At 42.6% G+C, this 21200-nt stretch overlaps 1 protein-coding gene across 1 annotated transcript; it reads left to right on the forward strand.

The window, feature by feature from the left end:
* Positions 1-334: 334 nt before the first annotated feature.
* On the forward strand, positions 335-20539 carry pibf1 (progesterone immunomodulatory binding factor 1). Its single transcript, XM_015944814.3, has 18 exons — positions 335-797; positions 1119-1219; positions 1303-1501; positions 1581-1700; positions 1853-1986; positions 2067-2175; positions 2311-2430; positions 2505-2566; positions 2681-2806; positions 3165-3263; positions 7503-7668; positions 7832-7982; positions 8131-8221; positions 8449-8551; positions 17091-17221; positions 18127-18211; positions 19670-19849; positions 20031-20539. Exons 1-18 carry the CDS (start codon positions 534-536, stop codon positions 20082-20084), a joined length of 2295 nt encoding a protein of 764 aa, XP_015800300.3. The 5' UTR covers positions 335-533; the 3' UTR covers positions 20085-20539.
* The last annotated feature ends 661 nt before the right edge of the window (positions 20540-21200 follow it).

The raw sequence follows: 21200 nt of genomic DNA on the forward strand, positions 1-21200 counted from the left end.
ACTCATTACATAATTTGTAGCTATATATTAATAATATCGCTTGAATATTACTGAAAGTCTGCGATGACTAATAGTTTCTAGTTGACCATCTTATTTTGGGATTAAAACCGAAAAAGGAAGGTTGAAGATTAACACAAGTTGCGCCTCATAGCGGTAGGAGGGTGTAGTGCACCACTATGCGTTGTAATTGTGGGTGTTGCGCTGCTGTACACTGTGCTTACCACAGGGGGCGCTGTAACCGATAATGAACAACAGTCAAATCTTTGGCGGCTAGCTGGTAGCCTGAAGCGGTACCCTTGAAAATGAAAACAAATCACATCGTTGCTGTTTACGTGCCATGTCTTTTGTATTTTTTTTAAAAATATGTTGGCTTTGTATTTGTACGGTTTTAGTCAGGATGAAGCTGTGCTGTGTTAGGGTTTTATGCTACAAACTCACGTTTAAGTATCAATTATCGCGATGACCTAAAAACACCTGAATAAACTTAATAAACTCGCCCACCGTGTCAGTTGGAGGAAAAAAACTGGACAAAAATGCCTCCTAAAAAGCAGCAGCTAAAACCGACAGCAAATGTCTCCAGCTCCTTGGACCTGGAGTCCGAGGACATCAGTCTGGAGACAACGGTACCGACCACCGAGGATGTCTCCTCATCCGACGAGCATCGTGACGGCTCCCAGAAGGTGACACGCCAGCTGATCGAGAGGAAGGAGCTGCTGCACAACGTCCAGCTGCTAAAAATCGAGCTTTCTCAGAAGAATCTAGTCATAGACAACATGAAAGCTGATCACATGTCAAAGGTATTAACAGTGCAGATTGTGGATATGATCCTTTGTTTCTAGTTTCCTATAATTTAACTTTAATTGGTCAAAGTGGTAATAAAATGTAGTTTTAATTGCTTTTCAAGCATTGTGATTATGAATATTTGCTGATTTTTCTTCACTTTCTTATCATGATATCCTTTTGAATGCTGAAAATCTTTTCTTGATCTTCCAAAAGCCTGGAGAGCTGTCGCTCAGCATTGGTTACAAAGATCATGAGAAATCTTGGCCCACTGGAGGCTAAGCATGGGCCAAGTTCATGTATGTTTCAGTAGACGTATGGATTGTGCTCTGTTTCAGATTGATGAGCTGGAGGAGAGGCTGAATGATGCTCTACACCAGAAACAAGTGTTGACTCTGAGGCTGGACAGCCAGCTGAAACTTGCTCAGGAGGACAACAGGTGATAGGATGACTGGTTTAATTAAATACATATTTACTGGAAAAAAGCATGTTTAAAAATTTATTTGTTTCTGGTTTCATCAGGAAGCAGCAGAGTCTGCGCAGACAGGAGATGGAGGCCATACTGCTCAGGCAGCAGCAGTTGGAGGAGACGAATCGACAGCTCTGTGAGAAGGCAGGAGAGCTGCGGAGGTCTCTCAGGGATCTGGACATTTCACAGGAAAGGTACCAGGAGCTCCGCAGCCTCCCTGAGGACAAACTCTCCATACAGGAATACGTAGCTGTGAGTATGGTGGGGTTCTCTAGACGCCCAGATGCTGTCTTATGTTGTGACCTCCATCTCTGGAACATTTTCACCTCAGATCCGTTTTTATGAAGCCATGAATCCTCTGCGGACTCAACTGACTCAACTCAGCGAGCAGAAAAGCTATCTGACCGAAGAGCTGGAGCTACACAGGAACAAGATGAAGGTTTTGATGGAGGTACAAAACACGCGCTTGTGTCCAAGGTGCAAGATTATGCCTCGAAGCATTAGGAGAGCCATTCTGAATATTTATATAATAAAAAATATGATAAACTAATTCCTCAGGTAAACTATTTAACATGTTTGCGCTGATTTTGCTAAAATCCACAGAGCTATGATGAGGAGCGGCGGCTTCGTTCGGAGCTGGAGCTGAGAAGCCAAAGACTGACCTTAGAGCTGGCGGACACTAAGCAGCTGATTCAAGAGGGCGACTATCGCAGAGACAACTACCCAAACATCCAACGGTGTGTGTCACAGTGAGCTTGACTACCATACAGCCTGGAAAAGCTCTTAAAAGACTAAATTTTTTCTTTGATTTTCCTAGTGAGCGTGATACGTTTGAAGCAGATTTGAAGGAGCTAACAAAGAGATTCGAGACTGTAGAACGGGCTCACGCTGCCCTGACCAAAGACAGAGACACGCTGAGCAAGGAGGTGCACACAAACACGCCCCAGAATCTGCAGAATCCTAGCCTAGTGAACTAGACCAAATTCTTGCTTATTTATTTAGTCTGGCTTGCCAGGCTAGCAGAATCCTCCAGGTGTAACAGTGTTCCTCATGCCCTGCAGGTGGCGACGTTGCATCAGTCAGTTACACTCCTGCAGAAGGACAAGGAGTACCTCCACAGACAGAATATGGAGCTCAATGTCCGATGTGCACATGAAGGAGATCGCCTCGAGAGGCTTCAGGTTCAAACAGAGGAGGGAATCAGCAGGGGGGGAATCACCTGACAAGCCTCTCATTTCTTGTTTTTGGTGTGCAGGTGCAATTAGAAGACACTAAAAAAGCCAGGGAGGAGGCCTATGAAAAATATGTTTCATCCAGGTCAGGATCTTCACACCAGCAGCTCATAAAATATTTCTTTCTGATCTGACGTTTGGTGAAAGTAACCCACAGATAGAGCGAAAGCATTAATTACAGTTCTGCTCTCTACTGCAGAGACCACTACAAGTCCGAGTATGAGAACAAACTGAGGGAGGAGCTGGAGAACATCCGGCTGAGAACCAGCCAGGAGATCGAGAACCTGCAAAGAACCTCCAGGGAGATGTATGAGAGAGAGAACAGGTATTGGGTCTCTTTTGACCTAAAACACATAAAAACACAGTTTAACTTGATTCAAACTTCAAGTTTACATTTTAAATATTTAATAATTGTTTTTATTTCAACTTCATCACTGGTGTTATTTAATTTATGTTGTATTCATTATTAGAGGTGTCCACTAGTTGTACTTTGCTTCTTGTTCGGACATTTCTAATTAGTTTGTCCTCCCTGTGGATTTTTGCTTTTATTTCTATCCTATCTTAAACATTCAAATAAAGACTTCATTCATTCAAAAATTCGTTCAAAGGCCCTGAGCGTCCTAGATCTCATGGATTCTTGAGTGAGGATGTTTCTTTTCTCTGTGTTGTGTTTATTTAAACAGGAATTTGCGTGAAGCCAGGGATAACGCAGTCCTGGAGAGAGACAGAGCTGTAGCTGCTGAGAGGGATGCTCAGTCCAGATATGACCAGCTGCTGGAGCAGTGAGTTTTCCTACTCACCTGTAATGAACATTAGAAATGGCCACAGGCAGGAGAAAACTGTTCATTGCAGCACAAATGCAAAAACATTAATTAACCAACTCCATACGATCCTTATTTTTGTTTCCTCCCCTTGACAGATTGTTTCTGCTGTTGTAAGCTTCGTTTCAGCTGCATGCGTAAAGCAGCTTCGATTAACGCGCCTTACGAGTTTTGATCACGCTGGTTTGATTACAGCTCTATATGGACACCCTGAAAGCTACACTGGCTAATTTTACCTTTTCTTTAAGGGTGGGTAAGTTTTCCTGAAAAAAGCTGTTTAAACTAGCTCCATTAAAAAAAAATAAAAAAATAAACTATAAGGAGCCTAAGTCACGCCCATCTACTTCCAGATCATGGGTCCACAGAAGAACGACAAAATGAATGCAAGTCAATGAGGCTAAAAACGCTATTTTCTAATTCTGCATGTTATGTGTCATGGATTTCACATATGATGTCAGTGAATTTTAAAGAAGCATTTTGATACCAAGAAAGTGCTTATTTTTTATTGGGGGGGGGGCACACTATTTTGGGTGTTGTGTGAAAATAAGTCCAGGACTACAAATGCGCTTCACGACAGTGACGTCATCGAACCAGACACGTATAAAAACCGAGGGAAAAGGGCTGTAAGTTCAGCCAACTTAAAATCCTTCCTTCAGGAGGAAAGAACCACCATAAATCTGGCCATGTGGTAAGTAGCAGCTACGCTGGGGTAGAGGAGATTATATGCGACATGCTGATGTCTGATTGGTAGTCGTGCTAATTACGAACTTTTACGAGCTGATGAATCTCAAAGTACACGACTGGCATAATCTAAACACCCATCATTAGTTTTAGTTTAAATTGCAGTACAACATATGGGATCCAGGGCGTAAGGCAAAGCAGATTAGAAAATAGCTCTTTTAGCCCCGTTGACTTGCATTCATTTTTCCGTTCTTCCGGGACCCATGAGCCGACCGGAAGGGGAGGAGACTTAGACTCCCTATTGTCCAACCTCTTTTCATCAGGCTGCCTCCTTAAGCCACACCTCCAGAATACAGTAGAAAATCCGGTGCAACAGATTCTGTCAAACAACCTTCAAAACATCATGATACTTACCTTTTTGACCCTTGTTGACACCTTTTGTGCCATAATTCCCAATATAACACGTCTACGTTAGCAGCCGTGGAGCCTCCAGGCTTCTGATGGATTCTCCATGGTCCGCTGCCGGTCAGTAGTTTTTTGGACTCTGTCCTCGCTGACAGTTAAGGAGACAGAAGCAACATAGATCGAATATCCAGCATGAATGACTGGGCACATTAAACCGAAAACACCCTCCACTACTTTCGCTCAGCTACGTAACCAGATAAGAGTTTAGAATGCTAGCTAATATAGCTAGCCCAGCTCTGGCTTCGCTTCCTGTTCAGCGGATCTGAGCCGCGTACGTGTGATTCATGCACACAGGCAGAGATGGTCAGAGAGTAGTTTGATGGATCTTGATCCAGTCATTTAGAATGGGACGCTGACTGTGATTGGTTGAGCTGTTTCCAGGATTGTACATAAAGGAAGCAATTAAAATTATTCCGTTTTTTTGTTTTGTTTGACAAGGCATTTCATTTCGTGCCATGAGTATTTTAAGAGCATTCCAAGCAATGTGGCAAAAGAATGCTCCCATTGCATCTTTAATGTCAGTTAAAGTGTTTAATTGCTTTGACATAAACAAGGAAAACATCCGTGTCCCACTGGAACCAGTTTTCCCGCCTCAGAGAGAGTTTTCAGTGGAAACATGAAGAACTTGTTTAAGATTAATCTCTGGTTTCCACCAGCTTTTGAAATACCTCGTTTCAAAAGGACGATCACCACACAAGGGAGTTAAAGCATACTCCTGTTCTCAAGCGCTTTACTGCAAGTAAAACTCAAATCAAACAAGTGTCTCAAAACAACGCCCGGTTCTCTGTAAACATCAAAGACGAATGTACAGCCGTGCACATATTTGTTGCATTTGTATTTCAGCTGTAAATTTCAACAAAAAGCCGGTTTTGTTAGAAGCGAGCCGGGTTGCGTTGCATGTTTACACACAGAGCAGGGTTTGACATTTCTGTTGGCCTGAGAGGAAAAAAACTTCCAAGAGCTGCAATTAGATGCAGCATACCTCCGTATGAACACAAAGAGACTGCACCTGAGGGTAACCCAGGCCAGCTGCTGCGCTTCACATTCAGCATGATCACCGCTCATCTTAATTCTTCAATCGAGCAGCAAACTACCAGGTTGTCTGGGGTTGAAGGAAATCAGCGAGCGGGTTCCTTCTCTGGCGCTGCTGTGCTCCGTCACCAGTGAATTTTGTGGGCGCGGCAGCTCTGAGGCAGTTGTGGTTTTCCGCGTCTTTCTAAAGATCATTTGAACGCTCTGCTGTAATTCAGGGACCAGAAGGTCACATGGATGTCAAGAGTTTACAGACAGCAAACATCCCGGTCGTGCATCTTTTCTTACTGATTTGCAGATTTAAGTGACGTTCCTGCCGCCTTTTCAGATTTGACCCAACAGAGTCGTCGCAATTGACATCAATCACTCCTGCAGGTTATAATTTGCATGTCAGCCTGTTTGTGAAAGTTGCCTCTAGGTCACGACCTTTGCTGGAAGTTCTTGAATCTTTCACGCCATTCGGAATGTCAATATTTTAAGCTGTGTTTTGATTCTGTTTAGCTGTAAACACATTTGTGTTCATGTAAAAATAATCCTAAAAAAGCCCCTCTTGTTTGAGCAGTTTTGAATTTTTGACTTTAATTATAAAAGAAAAAAAACTTTCATGAGTTTTTATTATAGTTTATTTTTTTATCGGGTCTCCAGAGGCACAGAAATGCACACACAGCAGCAGCAGCAGCAGCAGCGGCGGCAGTGTCCATGTCCTGGGTTACCACTACATACCAGTCATTTGTCTAAATCCAAACCACCAGCTGTTGGTGTTTCCACACACACGCACACACACACACACACACCACTCTCCCTTCCACTCTCTCTGCTGCGATCACATTCCTACTCTGCGTCGCATCGCGAGCCAGCAATGACAGATGCTAGCCTCAAGCCCTTAACCCCTAACCCTACGCATGCCCCTATTTTTGGGGTGAAGAATGAGGAGGACGAGCTCGAAACGGCGTCAGATGATGGAGGCATCTGGGGCCTCCTCAAATCTCAGCGCTGTGTTTCCAAGTACGGGCTAAAAACAACCAGTTAGTTGGATCAGATCATCTCAAAAGAAAAGCTCAGTTTTCACTTTCACATTTAAGACAAACTGAAAGTTACTAAGACGAACCGCCTGAAGCCAAAATAAAGCCGTCGTTAGATTTGACATTTAAAACGAGAGGGAAATGAGGCAGACTTCTGGAAAAATCCACTTTTCTTCTTCTTCTTCTCTTTTAATGTAGCTTCTTTGCTGATAGATGGCAGCTGCCATTTATAAGAGATGGCATAAAATGTCAACCATGTGTACACGTCTGTCTCTGTGAGCGCATAGCTCAAGCCCGCTCACTCTGGGTGATGAAATCTTATCAGGTCAGCTGTAATCGAGAGTTATTAATATGATCCAGCCAACCAGCATGGCTTGATGGAGCCTGTTTGTGCACGCTTGAAAAGCAGCCTAAGGAAGTGCACCGCGCTCGCTCGTGCTTTTAGATCCGCAGATAACTTTAGTTTTTTAATCGGGTAATCCTGCCTTCTGCTGAGGAATTGTTTAGAAAATATCAGAAAACAATAAAAAAAAGTTTTTATTTTTATTTTGTATTTTAATTAAGATTCCTAACCAACATCTATTAAGGTTAGATTTGATTTGATGCAAAAGAAATAAAAAACATTCTCATTAAAAAAGGTAAATTTGATCTTTGACATGAATATCTTTTTAATATTCTATGTATTATTCATATTTTGTATAAATGTATACGTTTTTTTTTTCTTCTTTTAATCAGTTGATAGTAAAATAGAAAATGCTTCTGTTCACGCCGAAGATCAAACCAGATTAGCGTTGCTTTGAGCAGTGTTGGGAAAAACTGAAATAATTTAGGACTTGGCTCCCCTGCGAGGTGAGCTAATGTGGCTTCGTTGTTGCCAAACCGTTAGACACCGCTTTAGCTTTCCTGGTAAACACACCGGATCATCGGTTCAAGCCAGTTTTTAAGCAAGTTACCTATCTGAATGTGTACGATGTGACATTCGTAACCACTAAACCTCTAGGTTTCGTCAGCTCCAGCTGGGCACCGACAGCCGGGTGGCAGAACTGTCCAGCCGGTCCAAGCTGCACTCATTCGAAGCCGAGCGAGCTCAGATGCTCAAGGAGGAGACGGCTAAAGCCCTGGCACAGTGCCAACTGGAGTGTGAGAAACAACAGAAGAAATTAGAGGTAAATTCAACAAACAGGGACTTTATTTTCTGTTGCTTTATTTGTTATCTTATTTCGTAATTGGACAGCTGCACAATCACCAAAATGCACCAAGGATCTTTCCGTGTTCATCAATTATACGTTTAAAAATTGTGCTCTCCATCTCCTCTTCTTTATCGCTCAGCTTCTCACTCAGGAGTTTTACAGACTACAAACATCGTCTGAGAAGCGGGTGGCCGAGCTTCAAGCTCAGAACGCCGAGCAGGCGTCCCGCCTGGAGACGTATGAGAAGCTGGAGCAAGAGCTGGACCAGGTCACCATGCAGGCGGCCGAAAGTAAGATAATCAGATCAACGCTGTGGGAATTTAAGGCTGTGTTGTCTTGTTTGCAAATACCATCATGACTGAAATAATGAGTTCTGCATATGTTTACGCGCTGTTGTGGTTGTTTTTTTATTTATTTATTTTGTCTTTTTGTCGCCAGTTGGGGATGAGGAAGAGGCAGAGAGGGTTCTGTTCTCATACGGCTACGGAGCAAACGTTCCCACAACGGCCAAAAGGAGACTGAAGCAGAGGTAGAAGAAGACACGCCGTCATTTCCCGCATCAGGGAAACGTGACAATTCCTCGTAAAGTCATTGTTCTGTAACGTGTTTGTGCAGCAGTAAAGGCTTACTTATCTTTTACCGGAATAGCAACAGACGCTCTGTAAGAAATAACCTGGAAACACACACAGATGTGGTCTTGTTGGTGTTGTCGTGTTTCGGAACTTCAGTAACTGCTCCTGTTTGGCTTTTGTGCAGCGTTCACCTGGCCCGCAGGGTGCTGCAGCTCGAGAGGCAGAACACGTCACTGAGGAGGGAGCTGGAGAGACACAAGTCACAGGCAGGACAGACTGCTCAAGAGGTGCACACACGCACACGCACACACACACACACACACTCAGCAGCCAGGTGTGTGCCTGCCTGAGGACCATCATTATCAGGATCAAATTTAGTACATTATTAATTTTCATTTAAAACAAAACAAGTGCAGTCATGCAAACGCTCTTGTCCTCCCACCACCTCCACTCTTTCACAGTAACTCAGATCATGGCTGCTCCATGATTTCCATCAGCGCCACGGTGATTCATTACAACCGGACTTTTAACTCTCTAATAAAAGAATGGGTGTAAAGAGCAGAGCCTGGGGACTTCTCCATCGTTGCCTACCTTCTGCGTCCTCACAACGTCCTTCTAATCACTTTGTGAGAAACTGCCTCTGAAACACACGTACGCACGCATCAGGATGCAGAGATTAATCGAAATGATGATTTTCGGCAGCATTCAAAAATCCTGAGCAAGAGAAAACTCTGAATATTGCTGCTTTTCAAATGATAAATGACTCCATTCACACACACACTCACACGCTGAATGTGATGAGCTACATCGTAGCCACAGCTGCCCTGGGGCACACTGACACGCCGCCGAGCACAGGCGCCACCGGTCCCTCTGACCACTACCAGCATGCAAGATTAAGCGTCTTGCCTAAGAACACAATGGCAGCACTCTCCGCCTGGAGCCGGAATTGATCCCACAACCTGCTCTACCTCCTGAGCTTTTGCGGCTCTTTAGAGTGGGCAAACATTTTTTTACTGTTAACATTTTATTATGGACACTTTTTCAACCATGGATTAGGTGTGTGTGAGGAGAAGGAGTACATATTAACCCTCCCACTGTCCTAATGGGTGTGACCCCGTGAGGAAAGTTGACCATTGAGCAGGGTTGATGGTTTGTCCCTTGAGGTCCATGTGGTAGGGGTGAGGTGGTGCTCACTCCTCACCCCTGCCACGTGCTCAATGGTCAACTTTCCTCGCAGGGTCACCCATAAAGACAGTGAGGGGGTTAAATGCTTTGAAAGGGGACTTATTATGCAAAACTCACTTTTTGAGCTGCAATGTGGGTAAAAAAAAACCCATTCATCAGATTTATGTCAGTGGTTTTAGGAATTTGGTGCCAAAAACAAGCCATTTCAAAAAGTCCCCATTTGTGATGTCACAAACAGAGATTTTTTAAAATGGTTTTTAGAACAGAAACGACCTCTTGTATATTAGAGAGAGCTGCTGGTGGTGGAGCAGAGACTCTACTCCTAGTCCCTCCAGGATATCGGAGCTTCTTGGCTTATAGCAGCCTGAATGGGGAGTGGGTGGGCATGGCCAGCTAAGTCTTGTTTTCTTAAAGTAACAACAAGAAAAATGTTGAAATTCCTTCACTTGAGAGGGATTTAGTGCAAAGAACATCTTGAACAGGTTTTGAATCGACCGTAGAACTTTTATAACTTTAGAAAAATGGTATAATACGTATGCCCCTTTAAAAAAAATCTGGTGATATTACCCATATTTTAAATAGCTGCTTATTGACTTGTGCTGTAAAGGAGTCATCAGCTGCCTTTCTTCTGAAAGATTTGGATTATGTATTAGAAATATGAAAATTACAATTTATAAAGATACATTAGGATGAGCAAATATTTAAATGGTCAGGTCAGAGAGCTCCAGAGAGCAGAATCCATCAAGAAAAACCAGCAATCATTGCATTTCTACATGGAGGACAAAGAGGGGCTTTGGACACTGCAAAAACATGATTTTTTTTTCCACGGGTTATTTTTTTTAAACAAGTCTAGACACTCTTCTGTTTTTATCAGATGTTTCCTTTCAACTGGTCATCGTCACAGTGACTTCAGTGCTGAGGTGCAAACTGAGTTTTCTTTGTTTTAAACTTCAGGAAACTTAAAGAGGAGTTATTTTCTTCACACAGTGGGAAAAAACAAAAAAACAAGCACAGCTGAGGAGGTGTGGGAACCTTCTTGCTGCACATGAACTCAACATGAAAGGGAAGCATCAGTCAAAGGCTAACCAGAATGCCAACTTTTGAAAATTTCTGCACTGAGAACGTGTGTATGTTAACTGAAAAATGCTTATTTTTATCTATTTATTGTCTGCATTGATTTTACCCTCTGCATACAAGCTATTAGATTGCTGAAACTCAAGAGGCCTTCAAATAGTAAATCCCACACTTGCAACCACGTATACACACGAGCTTGTTTACACAGTGAAACAGCCTAGTAAACAGCTGCCAGCCTTCCAGTTCACAAATGTCACTTTAAGACCTTAAATCTCACTTGAAAAATAACAAAAGCTTGTGAATGTGATCCCCGGTTGCATTACCTTTTTTTTTTCATTTGTTAAAAGTTTATGCGCCTTACAAGTTGCAGCACGACAGAAACCCGAAACATCCCGATTGACTTGGAGAGCAGCAATTCCTGCGGCAGATGTTATGTCAGCACCAGATTATAACCGGGTAGCATCAGTCTGGGATTGCATAAAGAGACAGAATTAGCAAAGAGATCCTGAATCTACAAAAGAGCCGTGGGAAGTTCTCAAAGATCCGTGGATCAGCCCATGAACTGAAAAGTACCGAAGACCTGATTAGATGATTCACTTAAAGATTTTTTTGTTCTGTTGTTTAAGGTTGAAACAGGAAAATCTTTTTAAGAATGCTTTGGCGTGTGAAACTTTTGCACAACTCTGGAGGACATCACTCACCTCGAGGCTCATCAGAGAACGTTTCTGAGTGTTTTTTTTTTTCCTTTTAAAATCAAGCCAGGAGAATGACTGGTTGTTTAAGAGCAGACAATAGACACAACCAGACTTTATACGAGAGGAGCTTGAAGTCGGTCTTGGTACCTGTCAGAATTGTTGACACAGTGGAAAATAGAATCAAAACCGTGACTGCAGTACTCTTCACTTTACAAACAGCTCACCGCACCAATCATTGAGCTTTTGTTGTGTTTGGCACACCGTGTATGCGTGCAATTTAATTTAGGGTGTGTGTTTTTTTTCTTCTGGTTTTTTTTGTGTGTGTGAAGGCACATGTCCACCACTCATGCACCGATGTCTCAAACTCATCCAGTGAGGGTTGAAATTAAGAGAATGGCAGTTCTCGCTGCCAGTTAAATTGGATTTTCCTCACTGCTTATTATAATCTGAATGAGAACAGAGGCTGTGCGAGCCAGAAAGAGCGTTTTGGGCAGATCCGAGCACTAAATAAGCCAGCCTTTCAACTGTCAGCAGTGATTGACTGGCATCAGTCTGAAATACCTCATGATTCATCAGGTATGAAAGGAAAAAAAAGTTAAAAATTACATTTCCTTTTCATTGGAAAAAGCCTGGGTGTTAACTACTTAACCACCCACATTAACGCCCTGACTTACTCACCACTGACTGTACCCTCCCACCTATTTCTACTCACTAGTGGCTGGCAGTAAAACAGGTTTAATGTGTAACACCTGAACTTTTATAGTGGTTTTTACTGTGATACAGGATGTGGATGTTTTCAATTTGGAATAAGTATTACAGCTGAGATACGAGCTGCTAAATTAAAGAGACATTTTACCACTTCCAAGTGTTTTTTTGTATAAAAATAATAACTCATGTCCTACTCATTACTGATAGCTTTCTGAAATGCCTCTATTCTTAAAAATAGGACTGATGAGCCAACGACTAGTCCAGACAAAGCAGGGTGTATTATAGTCAATAGATTTGTTTCCATCGGGCAAGGAGCAGCGTGTGTTGGACAGAAGCATAGTCTCACACAGCTCCACTAAATTTACATTGCCATACTGGACCAATCAGTGGCTGGACCAGAGCCACACGGCAGCCAGCTGATCTTGTTGCTAACGGCTGATGTCTATGTAGCTTTAGCCTCTTAGTGCAGGTAACAGGTTGGATATGGCTGGTAAAAATATGAGCGCCCTGAAAGGGAAAGAAAGATAAAGGACACAGTGGATGACATTGTTGACAATTATGGACTGAACACCTCACTCGTGGAGATATTTTAGCTTTTTAATGATGTAACTGCACCGCTAACTTTCTCAGGGGAAACTACTGATCTTTTTGAAAAACTGAGTATGCTGCATTTTATGTCCAGGTAAATTGACTTTAAGCTCCATGCATGTTACCTTTTATTGCACTTCTCTACATGACAAGCTTCGGAACCAGAAGAGAAAGTCATGACCAAACACAGATCTTAGTGGACTAAATTAATTGATCCCTGCACAATAGATAGAGAATACAAATACTTTATAATTGTTTTCATTCTGAACATAGGCTTTTTTTTTATTCATCCATCCATCCTTTTCCGGCTGCTTATCTGGGGTCGGGTTGTGGGGGCAGTAGAGGCAGTAGAGTAGCAGGGAGGCCCAGACTTCCCTCTCCCCAGCCACTTGGGCCAGCTCCTCCGGGGAATCCTAAGGCGTTCCCTGACCAGCTGTGAGACATAGTCTCTCCAACGTGTCTTGGGTCTTCCTTTAGACCTTCTCCCAGTTGGACGTGCCCGGAAAATCTCACCAGGGGTGCATCCAGGAGGCATCCTGATCAGATGCCCGAGCCACCTCAACTGGCTCCTGTCAATGTGGAGGAGCAGCGGATCTACTCCGAGCCCCTCCCGGATGACCAAGCTTCTCACCCTAGCCCAGCCACTCTGCGGAGAAAACTTATTTCGGCTGCTTGTATCCGTGATCTAGTTCTTTCGGTCACTACCCAAAGCTCATGACCATAGGTGAGGGTAGGACCGTAGATCGACCGGTAAATTGAGAGCTTTGCCTTCCAGCTCAGCTCTCTTCACCACAACAGATACGGCTCTTGGAGAGTACAGACGCTTTTTTCCTCCTCTCCTCCCTATCTTATCCCAAGGCTCTTTGTCTGTCTTTGGGTGTACGGTGCTTCTGCATTTTTTCTGGAAACTGGAAATTATTAAAATAGACCTGGTCAGTTGGTCTCTCAACACGATTGACAAAAATTTTTCAACGATGAGAATGGGAGAAGGGGCTTCCGGTTGCCCCTCTAGGACAGAGCCAGCTGGGCATATCATGGACTCCTGGAAACAGCGGAACCTGATCTGCCTCTCTCAACTGTCTGTAGAGGATTCTGAAGACGTCTGGATATTCGTGGTGTTGGTGTCAGGTTTTGTGCTGTTTGGCCTGAGGGTTACCTGGCATACCGGAAAATTAATGAGCTGTCGAGGAATATTGGCTCAATCCTGGAGCTCAGGGATGGATTCCACCGTGCTGTGAATGCACAAACTCATATAATTGTCGAGATGAGTTGTAAGCTTGGAACTTTGGCTGAGATTCAGACTCTGGCACAAAAGGTTGATACCATCAAGGATAGAGTTGACGGATCAACATGGATTGGGATAGATTAATCTACGCCATTATTGAATTCAGAGGGGTTGGAGATCAACAGAAATTTAAGACAGAGGAAATTATCTCTGTCTGGCCCCAAAATAAGTTCTTTTCTGAATCTGGTGCCCTTGAGCCTGTGAGGCTGAAGTGATTACTTCCCCTCAGAAGAAATGTGGAATGCTGCCGTCGCCATGGTAACTCTGTCTCCCTATCCCAGCCTGGGCGGGACTGCGACCGGTGAAGGTCGTTGAATCATTTCCAGGAGTCACTGTGCTCTCTAGCCCAAATACCTCCTTCCCCTGTCCAAACAGAGGTGACGAGCGTTGCTTATTGTGGCTGCATGCACTGATGTGAGGATATTCCCCAACCCTACCTCCCCACCTAGTGGACACTTATGTTGTGTAATGTCTGAGGCGTTTTTTGCATAGCAAAGCTGCCCTCCCTGTGGAGGGTAACTCTGAAGTGCCTTTTTTTCCTCCACCTGACCCAATCCTCATGTAAACCCTCTGATCTTCATTAAGGTAGCGCACCTCTATTGACCCTGTTCCAGTTCCTCCATCACCACCCACCCTGAGCTCCCTCAATACTGTTTCATACTCTGAGCTGAGTACGCTTGTTGCGAGACAGAAGCCATCTGGCTCTCCACTTGACGTTCTGCCGCCTCGTCTCTGGAAGGCTGCCTTTCCGTGTCTTGGCCCATCACTTGGTCAGATTATCAATGGGAGCCTCAGCACAGGTGTTGTCCCAGCTGCTTTGAAAGCAGCAGTTATTCGACCAACCCTGAAGAAACCTGGTGCTGATGTCTCTGTGATCGCAAATTACAGGCCTATCTCTACCCTGCCCTTTACATCAAAACTACTTGAGAAAGTCGTTTATCAGCAGCTGGTCTCACATTTAGCTGACTGATCTGTTCGAGGTTTTTCAATCAGGGTTCAGGTCTGGCCATAGCACAGAGTCAGCTCTACTGAGGGTCCTAAATGACATCTATCTATCACTAGATCAGGGTACATCTGTGGTGCTTCTGTTGTTAGACCCGACAGCAGCCTTCGACACAGTTGACCACGCGATTCTACTCGATCGCTTGGAACGATGGGTTGGGATCAAAGGGTCTGCTCCGGTTCTGACCTCTCTGCACTGGCTTCCGGTTTGCTATCGCTCACAATTCAAAATCCTCGTCTTTGTTTATCATTTCTTCCAGGGTGGTGGTCCCCCCTATCTAGCCACACTCCTGAACAGACGCTCCCCATCACGCGCTCTGCGCTCCTCTGACCGAGGCCTGCTCGCTGTCCCTCGTTCTAGGTGTCGTACTCGCGGGGGTCGGGCTTTCTCAGTCCTATCACCGTCACTCTGGAACCAGTAGCCACCCTCAGTTAGGCTGTCCCCATCTTTGCCAGTCTTCAAGAGTCGCCTAAAAACACACCTCCTCCGCTTGGCGTTTCCAGAACATGTTTGATTTTGTCCCTCTTTTATGTTGAATTTATTTCACAGTTTTCATTGGTTCACTCTATCCATTGTTTTACACATTTGTCCTGTACCAGAATGTTTCACCTATTTTGTAACTTGTATTTTGTAATTTGAATTGCTTTTATTTTTGATTTATTCAATATATTTACCTTCAACTGAACCATGTTCAGCGCTTTGGGCTTCCTGACAGGGTTGCGGAAGGCGCTTTATAAATAAAGCTTTGATTGATTGATTGAACTCGGGGGTTACGAATGATCACAGTCACCAATTCTTGTCATGTGTCTATGCCTATGTATGTCTCATCTCAGAATTGTGTGTACTGAAACTCTATTTCCCTCTGGGATTAATAAAGTATCTTTGACTTGAATTGACCACAGTACTGCAGACGCAGCACCAATCCACCTATCGATCTCACGCTCCAGCTTTCCCTCACTGATGAACAAGACCCCAAGATACTTAAACTCCTCCACTTGGGTCAGGACCTCGTCCCTGACCTGGAGAAGGCATTCTACCCTTTTCCGACTCAAGACCATGGTCTCGGATTTAGAGGAGCTGATTCTCATCCCAGCTGCTTCACACTCGGCTGTAAACGACTCCAGTGTGAGCTGGAGATCATGTTCTGATGAAGCCAACAGGACCACATCATCTGCAAAAAGCAGAGACTCAATCCTTTGGTCACCAAAACAGATACCCTCCACACCTTGGCTGTGCCTAGAAATCCTGTCCATAAGTGTTGTGAACAGAATCGGTGACAAAGAGCAGCCTTGGAGGAGTCAAACTCTCACCGGGAATGAGCCCGACTTACTGCCGGCAATGTGGACCAAGCTCTGACACCGGTCATAAAGGGACCCAACAGCCCATAGTTATTTATTTATTTATTTTCATTGTTTGAATTTTTTTTAAGTTGCCTAAATTTTCACTGATAGAAAACTTTGTTTTTTACTTTTTCTTAAAGAAACTATACTGAAAACAAGCGGAGACTTTTTGAGAATTTATATGTTAGGCCCCATTTGACTGAGTTCTGTGCTCTTCCAATGCTCGAAGACTTTAGCCTAATATTAACCTCTTATTTATCCAAAATATTTACCTAATGTTTGATGACATGTTCAACCTTTGAAAATAAACCTTCAAATCAAAAATAACCTACGGATATCTTCAAGAGGACATTAAAGATTGACAAAAATAGTGAAATGTGTTATATAGTGATATATATCGATATTGATTGATCTGTAAATTTATATCATGATAGAATTTTTTTTAATTACCAAGACGAGTACCAACATAACATAGCCCTTCTGGTGCATTCAAGATCCATTTTTAGCATTAAACTACAAAATTTAAATGTTTAAAGTAAAATTATTTGGTGTGTGAAGAGAATAAAGGTTAAACAAGGTTTGCATGAACTTCCATGAAATAGTGGAAATCTGAGCTGTTTTTAGGCAGCAGCAATACACGATTAGCTCATCAGTCTTGAAGGAAGTGTACAGCTTTGTCATGCAGGCCCTTCAGGAAGCTTTCTACTATGGAAAACAATAATTTTATCCTTCACTCAACAACATACCTAAAAATGGCTGAAATTTCCCTTTTATGGTGGTTCCTGCTGCCTGTGATGTAATAAGAGAACCATTTTCATGTGAGGAAAAGTTATTGACCTATTTTTTCACTAAGCTATTATGATCGTTTATAATGATGACTGGAAGATTATATTAAAACTGCTAATATCAGACCTTGTAACATCCCAACATGTGTGGTTTTGTCTCCAGCTGTCTGCCGCCAACCAGCTGTTGCAGCAGACGCAGCAGCCGTACAGCTTTATGATCGAGACGGTGAGAGAACGAGACGCACAGATCAGCCGGCTGAAGGAGCGCGTCTCCTCTCTTGAGGACGACGTCAGGTACACACCGTCCATTTAGCCAGTTAATATCTTGATTTTGTCTTTTTTTTTCCCTGTTTCACATCAGCTCACATCCAGCTGCATTGCACTGACCTATATCTCTGTTTTCCACTTCTTGACAAATATGCAAACTGACAGATTGCAGGTTTTCTCTTGCTACTCACTACCACAGAGCGCTCACCTGAGGCAAGCGGGGGCAAGGGGGAAAAAATCCTTGCGTCTCAAACCTTCTTACGTGTGTCAGGAATACCAAAGCTTCCCCGTGGCTGTGCAGGACTGTTGCTAGCAGAAACAGGAGACTGTCAGTCCCTGCTTAGAAGTGTTTCTGATTGGAGATGTTTAAATCTTTTTTTTTTTCCCCAGTTTTCTCAGTGAACCAAAATGAGGCTGTCTGTATTTTTAAGATTTATTCGAGACGTTTCACTTTTAAGTCAGCGGCACAAGTCCCGTCTTGTTTTACGTCCCGTGAGCACTTTAATGGTACTATCATTTTACTTTTTTTATTTTAGAAATAAATGTGTTTTTATAATCTGCATTAGTTGTTTCTATTTTTCTTTAAGTAATTATTTTGGATGGACTAGTTGATGTGCGCGCCGGTATTTGTTTTTTTCCTTTCCTGTGTGTGCAGACAAATGAGCGATTTCCATCTTTCCATACAACATCACACTCAGTCCTGTGTTGACCGTGCCCAGGTTTCAGCCATCCGAATAATTGAACACATTTTAATAAACTATGCACACATCTGCTGTGTGTTCCCTTTTAAAGAATCCCGTAAATCACCGAGCCGTGAATCTGAGCGCTAGGCTTCGCAAAATCCCATCCTACAATAGTATAGCAATAACTTGCTGTATATCAGCATGTTTACTCGAGATCTGATGCCCACCTGTCTTCTCATGTGACCCCAGCTCTCTGAGGAAAGAGCGTAATGCTCTGCAGCAGGTAAAAAACGACATGGCAGCCGACCTGGAGCGACTTCTCAACAACAGAGAGGTACACGTTCATTTTTACATTTAATATATTCATGATCCATGTTGCGTATAGGTTTATTTCAAGTGTATGCATCTCATAAGTAAAAATCCTTTACAAATGAATATTTGATAACATAAAATGTCATATTGGTAGCTAAACATTTCTAATTGTTTGCCATATGAAATTTAATGAAGTTGTGAATAAATACTATTTTAATTCACAGTAAATAGCTTGCTGAACAGCCTTTGTTCAGAGAAATAGCACCAACGTTTGTCAACCTGTTGAGCTAATGGCTAGTTCTAGCACAACCAAGACCAGTTTCTTTAATCTCTAATGTATTTGAGTGGTTTGTTCACATTTATTAAACAAAGCTTTACAGCACTAATAATTTTGCATTTCAGTGTTTGTTACATAGATTTATGTGGTTGGGTGTAAACGTCACCAGCAGTAGCTAAAGGTAGAACTTCTGGTGCATCCATGGGTCAAAATGGTGGCAATCTGCTTTAGCGATGGTTTAATCTGGAAAACCTTTTATGTAGCTCCTCTGTACGGTTCTGAACAGACCCACCTTTCTATGAAATATTTTCTTTTGTGAAACTTTAAGACTTGAGTTGTTCTCTAATGTGTCATCTAGATGAGAAACGGGCAGTGTGAACTTCATGATACTGTTCTGTATCTGAATGCTAAAACATTTTTTTACCAACAACTTTTATTCGTTCTATCAAACTGTTAGGTCTGTGTGGAACGGCAAGATAAAAAAAAATGATAAAATGGGTCAGCATTCTGGTTTGTTGGTATCAGCTAATTGATAAGCTCCACTAATAATGTTGTTATCACGTTATTGCACTGCGTGGCAATGCTTCCTCTGAGACTGAGTGAATATGTGGTGGCACACACACACACACACACACACACACACACACACACACACACACACACACACACACATATTCAGGAGTGTGTCCCCAAGTCAGCCATTTGCGTTATAAAGTATGTGCACTGTCACAGACAGCTGTTGCTCAGCTTGGCTGTTTGGGATGCCATTAGTGTGTGTGTGTGTGTGTGTGTGTGTGTGTGTGTGTGTGTGTGTGTGTGTGTGTGTGTGTGTGTGTGTGTGTGTGTGTGTGTGTGTGTGTGTGCGTGCGTGCGTGCGTGCGTGCGTGCGTGTGTGTGGGACATGCCGGGGCTCATGTCCTCAGATGTGATAAATAGAACCGTAAAACGGTTCTGCTGCTACCACCTCTGTAGACCCTTGAGCTTGTTGAACTTTTCTTCACATTTTCTGATAAGAATCGTAAGAACAAGCATTTTAAAGCAAATACTGATAAGAATCCTGATTTATTTAAAGTATGAATGTTAAAAGAAATGTCTTTGGGGGAGGGCTTTAAAAACAGAATTTGTCTCCAGGTTGTTTCTCCTATTTATTGATTTTTCCTTGTTTCTGCGTTTCTTGTTTTATTAAAATGTTTGATTCACAAGGAGTTGGCAGTGATGAAGCAGGTCCTGATCGGCATGCGGTCCGGACAAAGCGACGCTCTGAATCGGTTTGAAACAGAAAAAGGTGGTGCAAAGACTTCAGAAACAGGAAAGCAGCGATCCAAACGTGTTGGCCTTACTGTGGAGGAGGAATCGCCTAACAAGCCCAAACCTACTGTGTTTGTAAGTGTCAGCAACACCCTGTTATGAGTCATACCGACTTAACCTTCTGGGACAAAAGATCACACAAAGAGAGGAACACTAGAGGTTGACCAGAAATGATGAATGTCTTCTCATCTGAGCGAATAGATGTGGATCACTCCTGTCGTCTAATTTTTAATTCTCTGGTTTGTTCTGTTTGCAGACCAAAAGCGACGTTCCTGATTGGTACCAAAGGCTAAAACAGAAACCCAAATAACCATTTCCGTCTGTGCTTATCCTGTAATTTATTTTAAAATCTTGTGTGTGTGTGTGTGTGTGTGTGTGTGCATTTAAAGAACCTTTCAAATTTGAAAGCAAAACCGTTTTAGTTTGTCTTCACTTTTGTGTGAATTTTCCTCAGCAGATCAATTTTTCTCTGTTAGTCTAAAGTCAGCGGTATTACCATCCACATTCCCTCTTTACTGGCTGCCCAAGCATTCCTTTTTCCTGCCAGTGGTCTATTTTATTGGGTCTGTCTATCATTATTTCCTCGTCTTTTTGTCTACACATAGTGGTTGCTACAGACAAACAACACCGCGGAAACCTTACACTTTGATTTGCATGAGCTGAAGCTCTTTGGCTTTAAATATAGACATAGTAGGCATACCTTTATCATTTAAGTTCATGTTCTTATTGGTGTCGTATTAAACTCTACCACATGGCCACTAGAAAGCTGGGTTGTTCTTTTTCAATTAGAAAAAAATGTGGTTTAATAACATAAACTGCTATTGTGCTCAAATATTCCTTGAATTTACAAAAAATTAGATTGTTTTAGTTTTACTTTTTGTCAATTTCACATAACAAATAATTTGAAATTCATGACAGAATGAACTAAATAAAAATGGATGGACGTTGTCAGTTATAAAGAAGAATATTGGCTAGTGTTTAGAAACTGTGATACTAAAATAGGGGAATATTGATAAATGTGCAAGTACATATGTAAATGTTTAACCAAACTGTATGCTTATACACTTTTGACATAAAATTTTTTATCTTAACCTATTTTCTACAGTTTAAAATTGATTTATTGTATCTCTTAAAGTGGGCTTTTGTGGGAAGGTCAAACAATATCTTACTTGTTGTAGATAACACTTCATACAGCCTCTGTTAGTGAAACAGGGTTGTTCTGATAGAACAGACAAACTAACAAACGGTTAAATTTGGGCCAGTGTACTCCTCCACCCTACTGGTTGAAATTGGAATTACAACTGTCGTAAACAACCCTGCTGTAGGTAGCGCTAACAATGAGCTAACACTAACATGAGCCGGCTAATACTATAATAAACCACAAAGTAAAATGACCCACACAGTTGGACGAAAAATATTATTACTT

The sequence above is a fragment of the Nothobranchius furzeri genome, chromosome 12, assembly GCF_043380555.1.
Source record: "Nothobranchius furzeri strain GRZ-AD chromosome 12, NfurGRZ-RIMD1, whole genome shotgun sequence".
NCBI classification, from domain to species: Eukaryota; Metazoa; Chordata; class Actinopteri; order Cyprinodontiformes; family Nothobranchiidae; genus Nothobranchius; species Nothobranchius furzeri.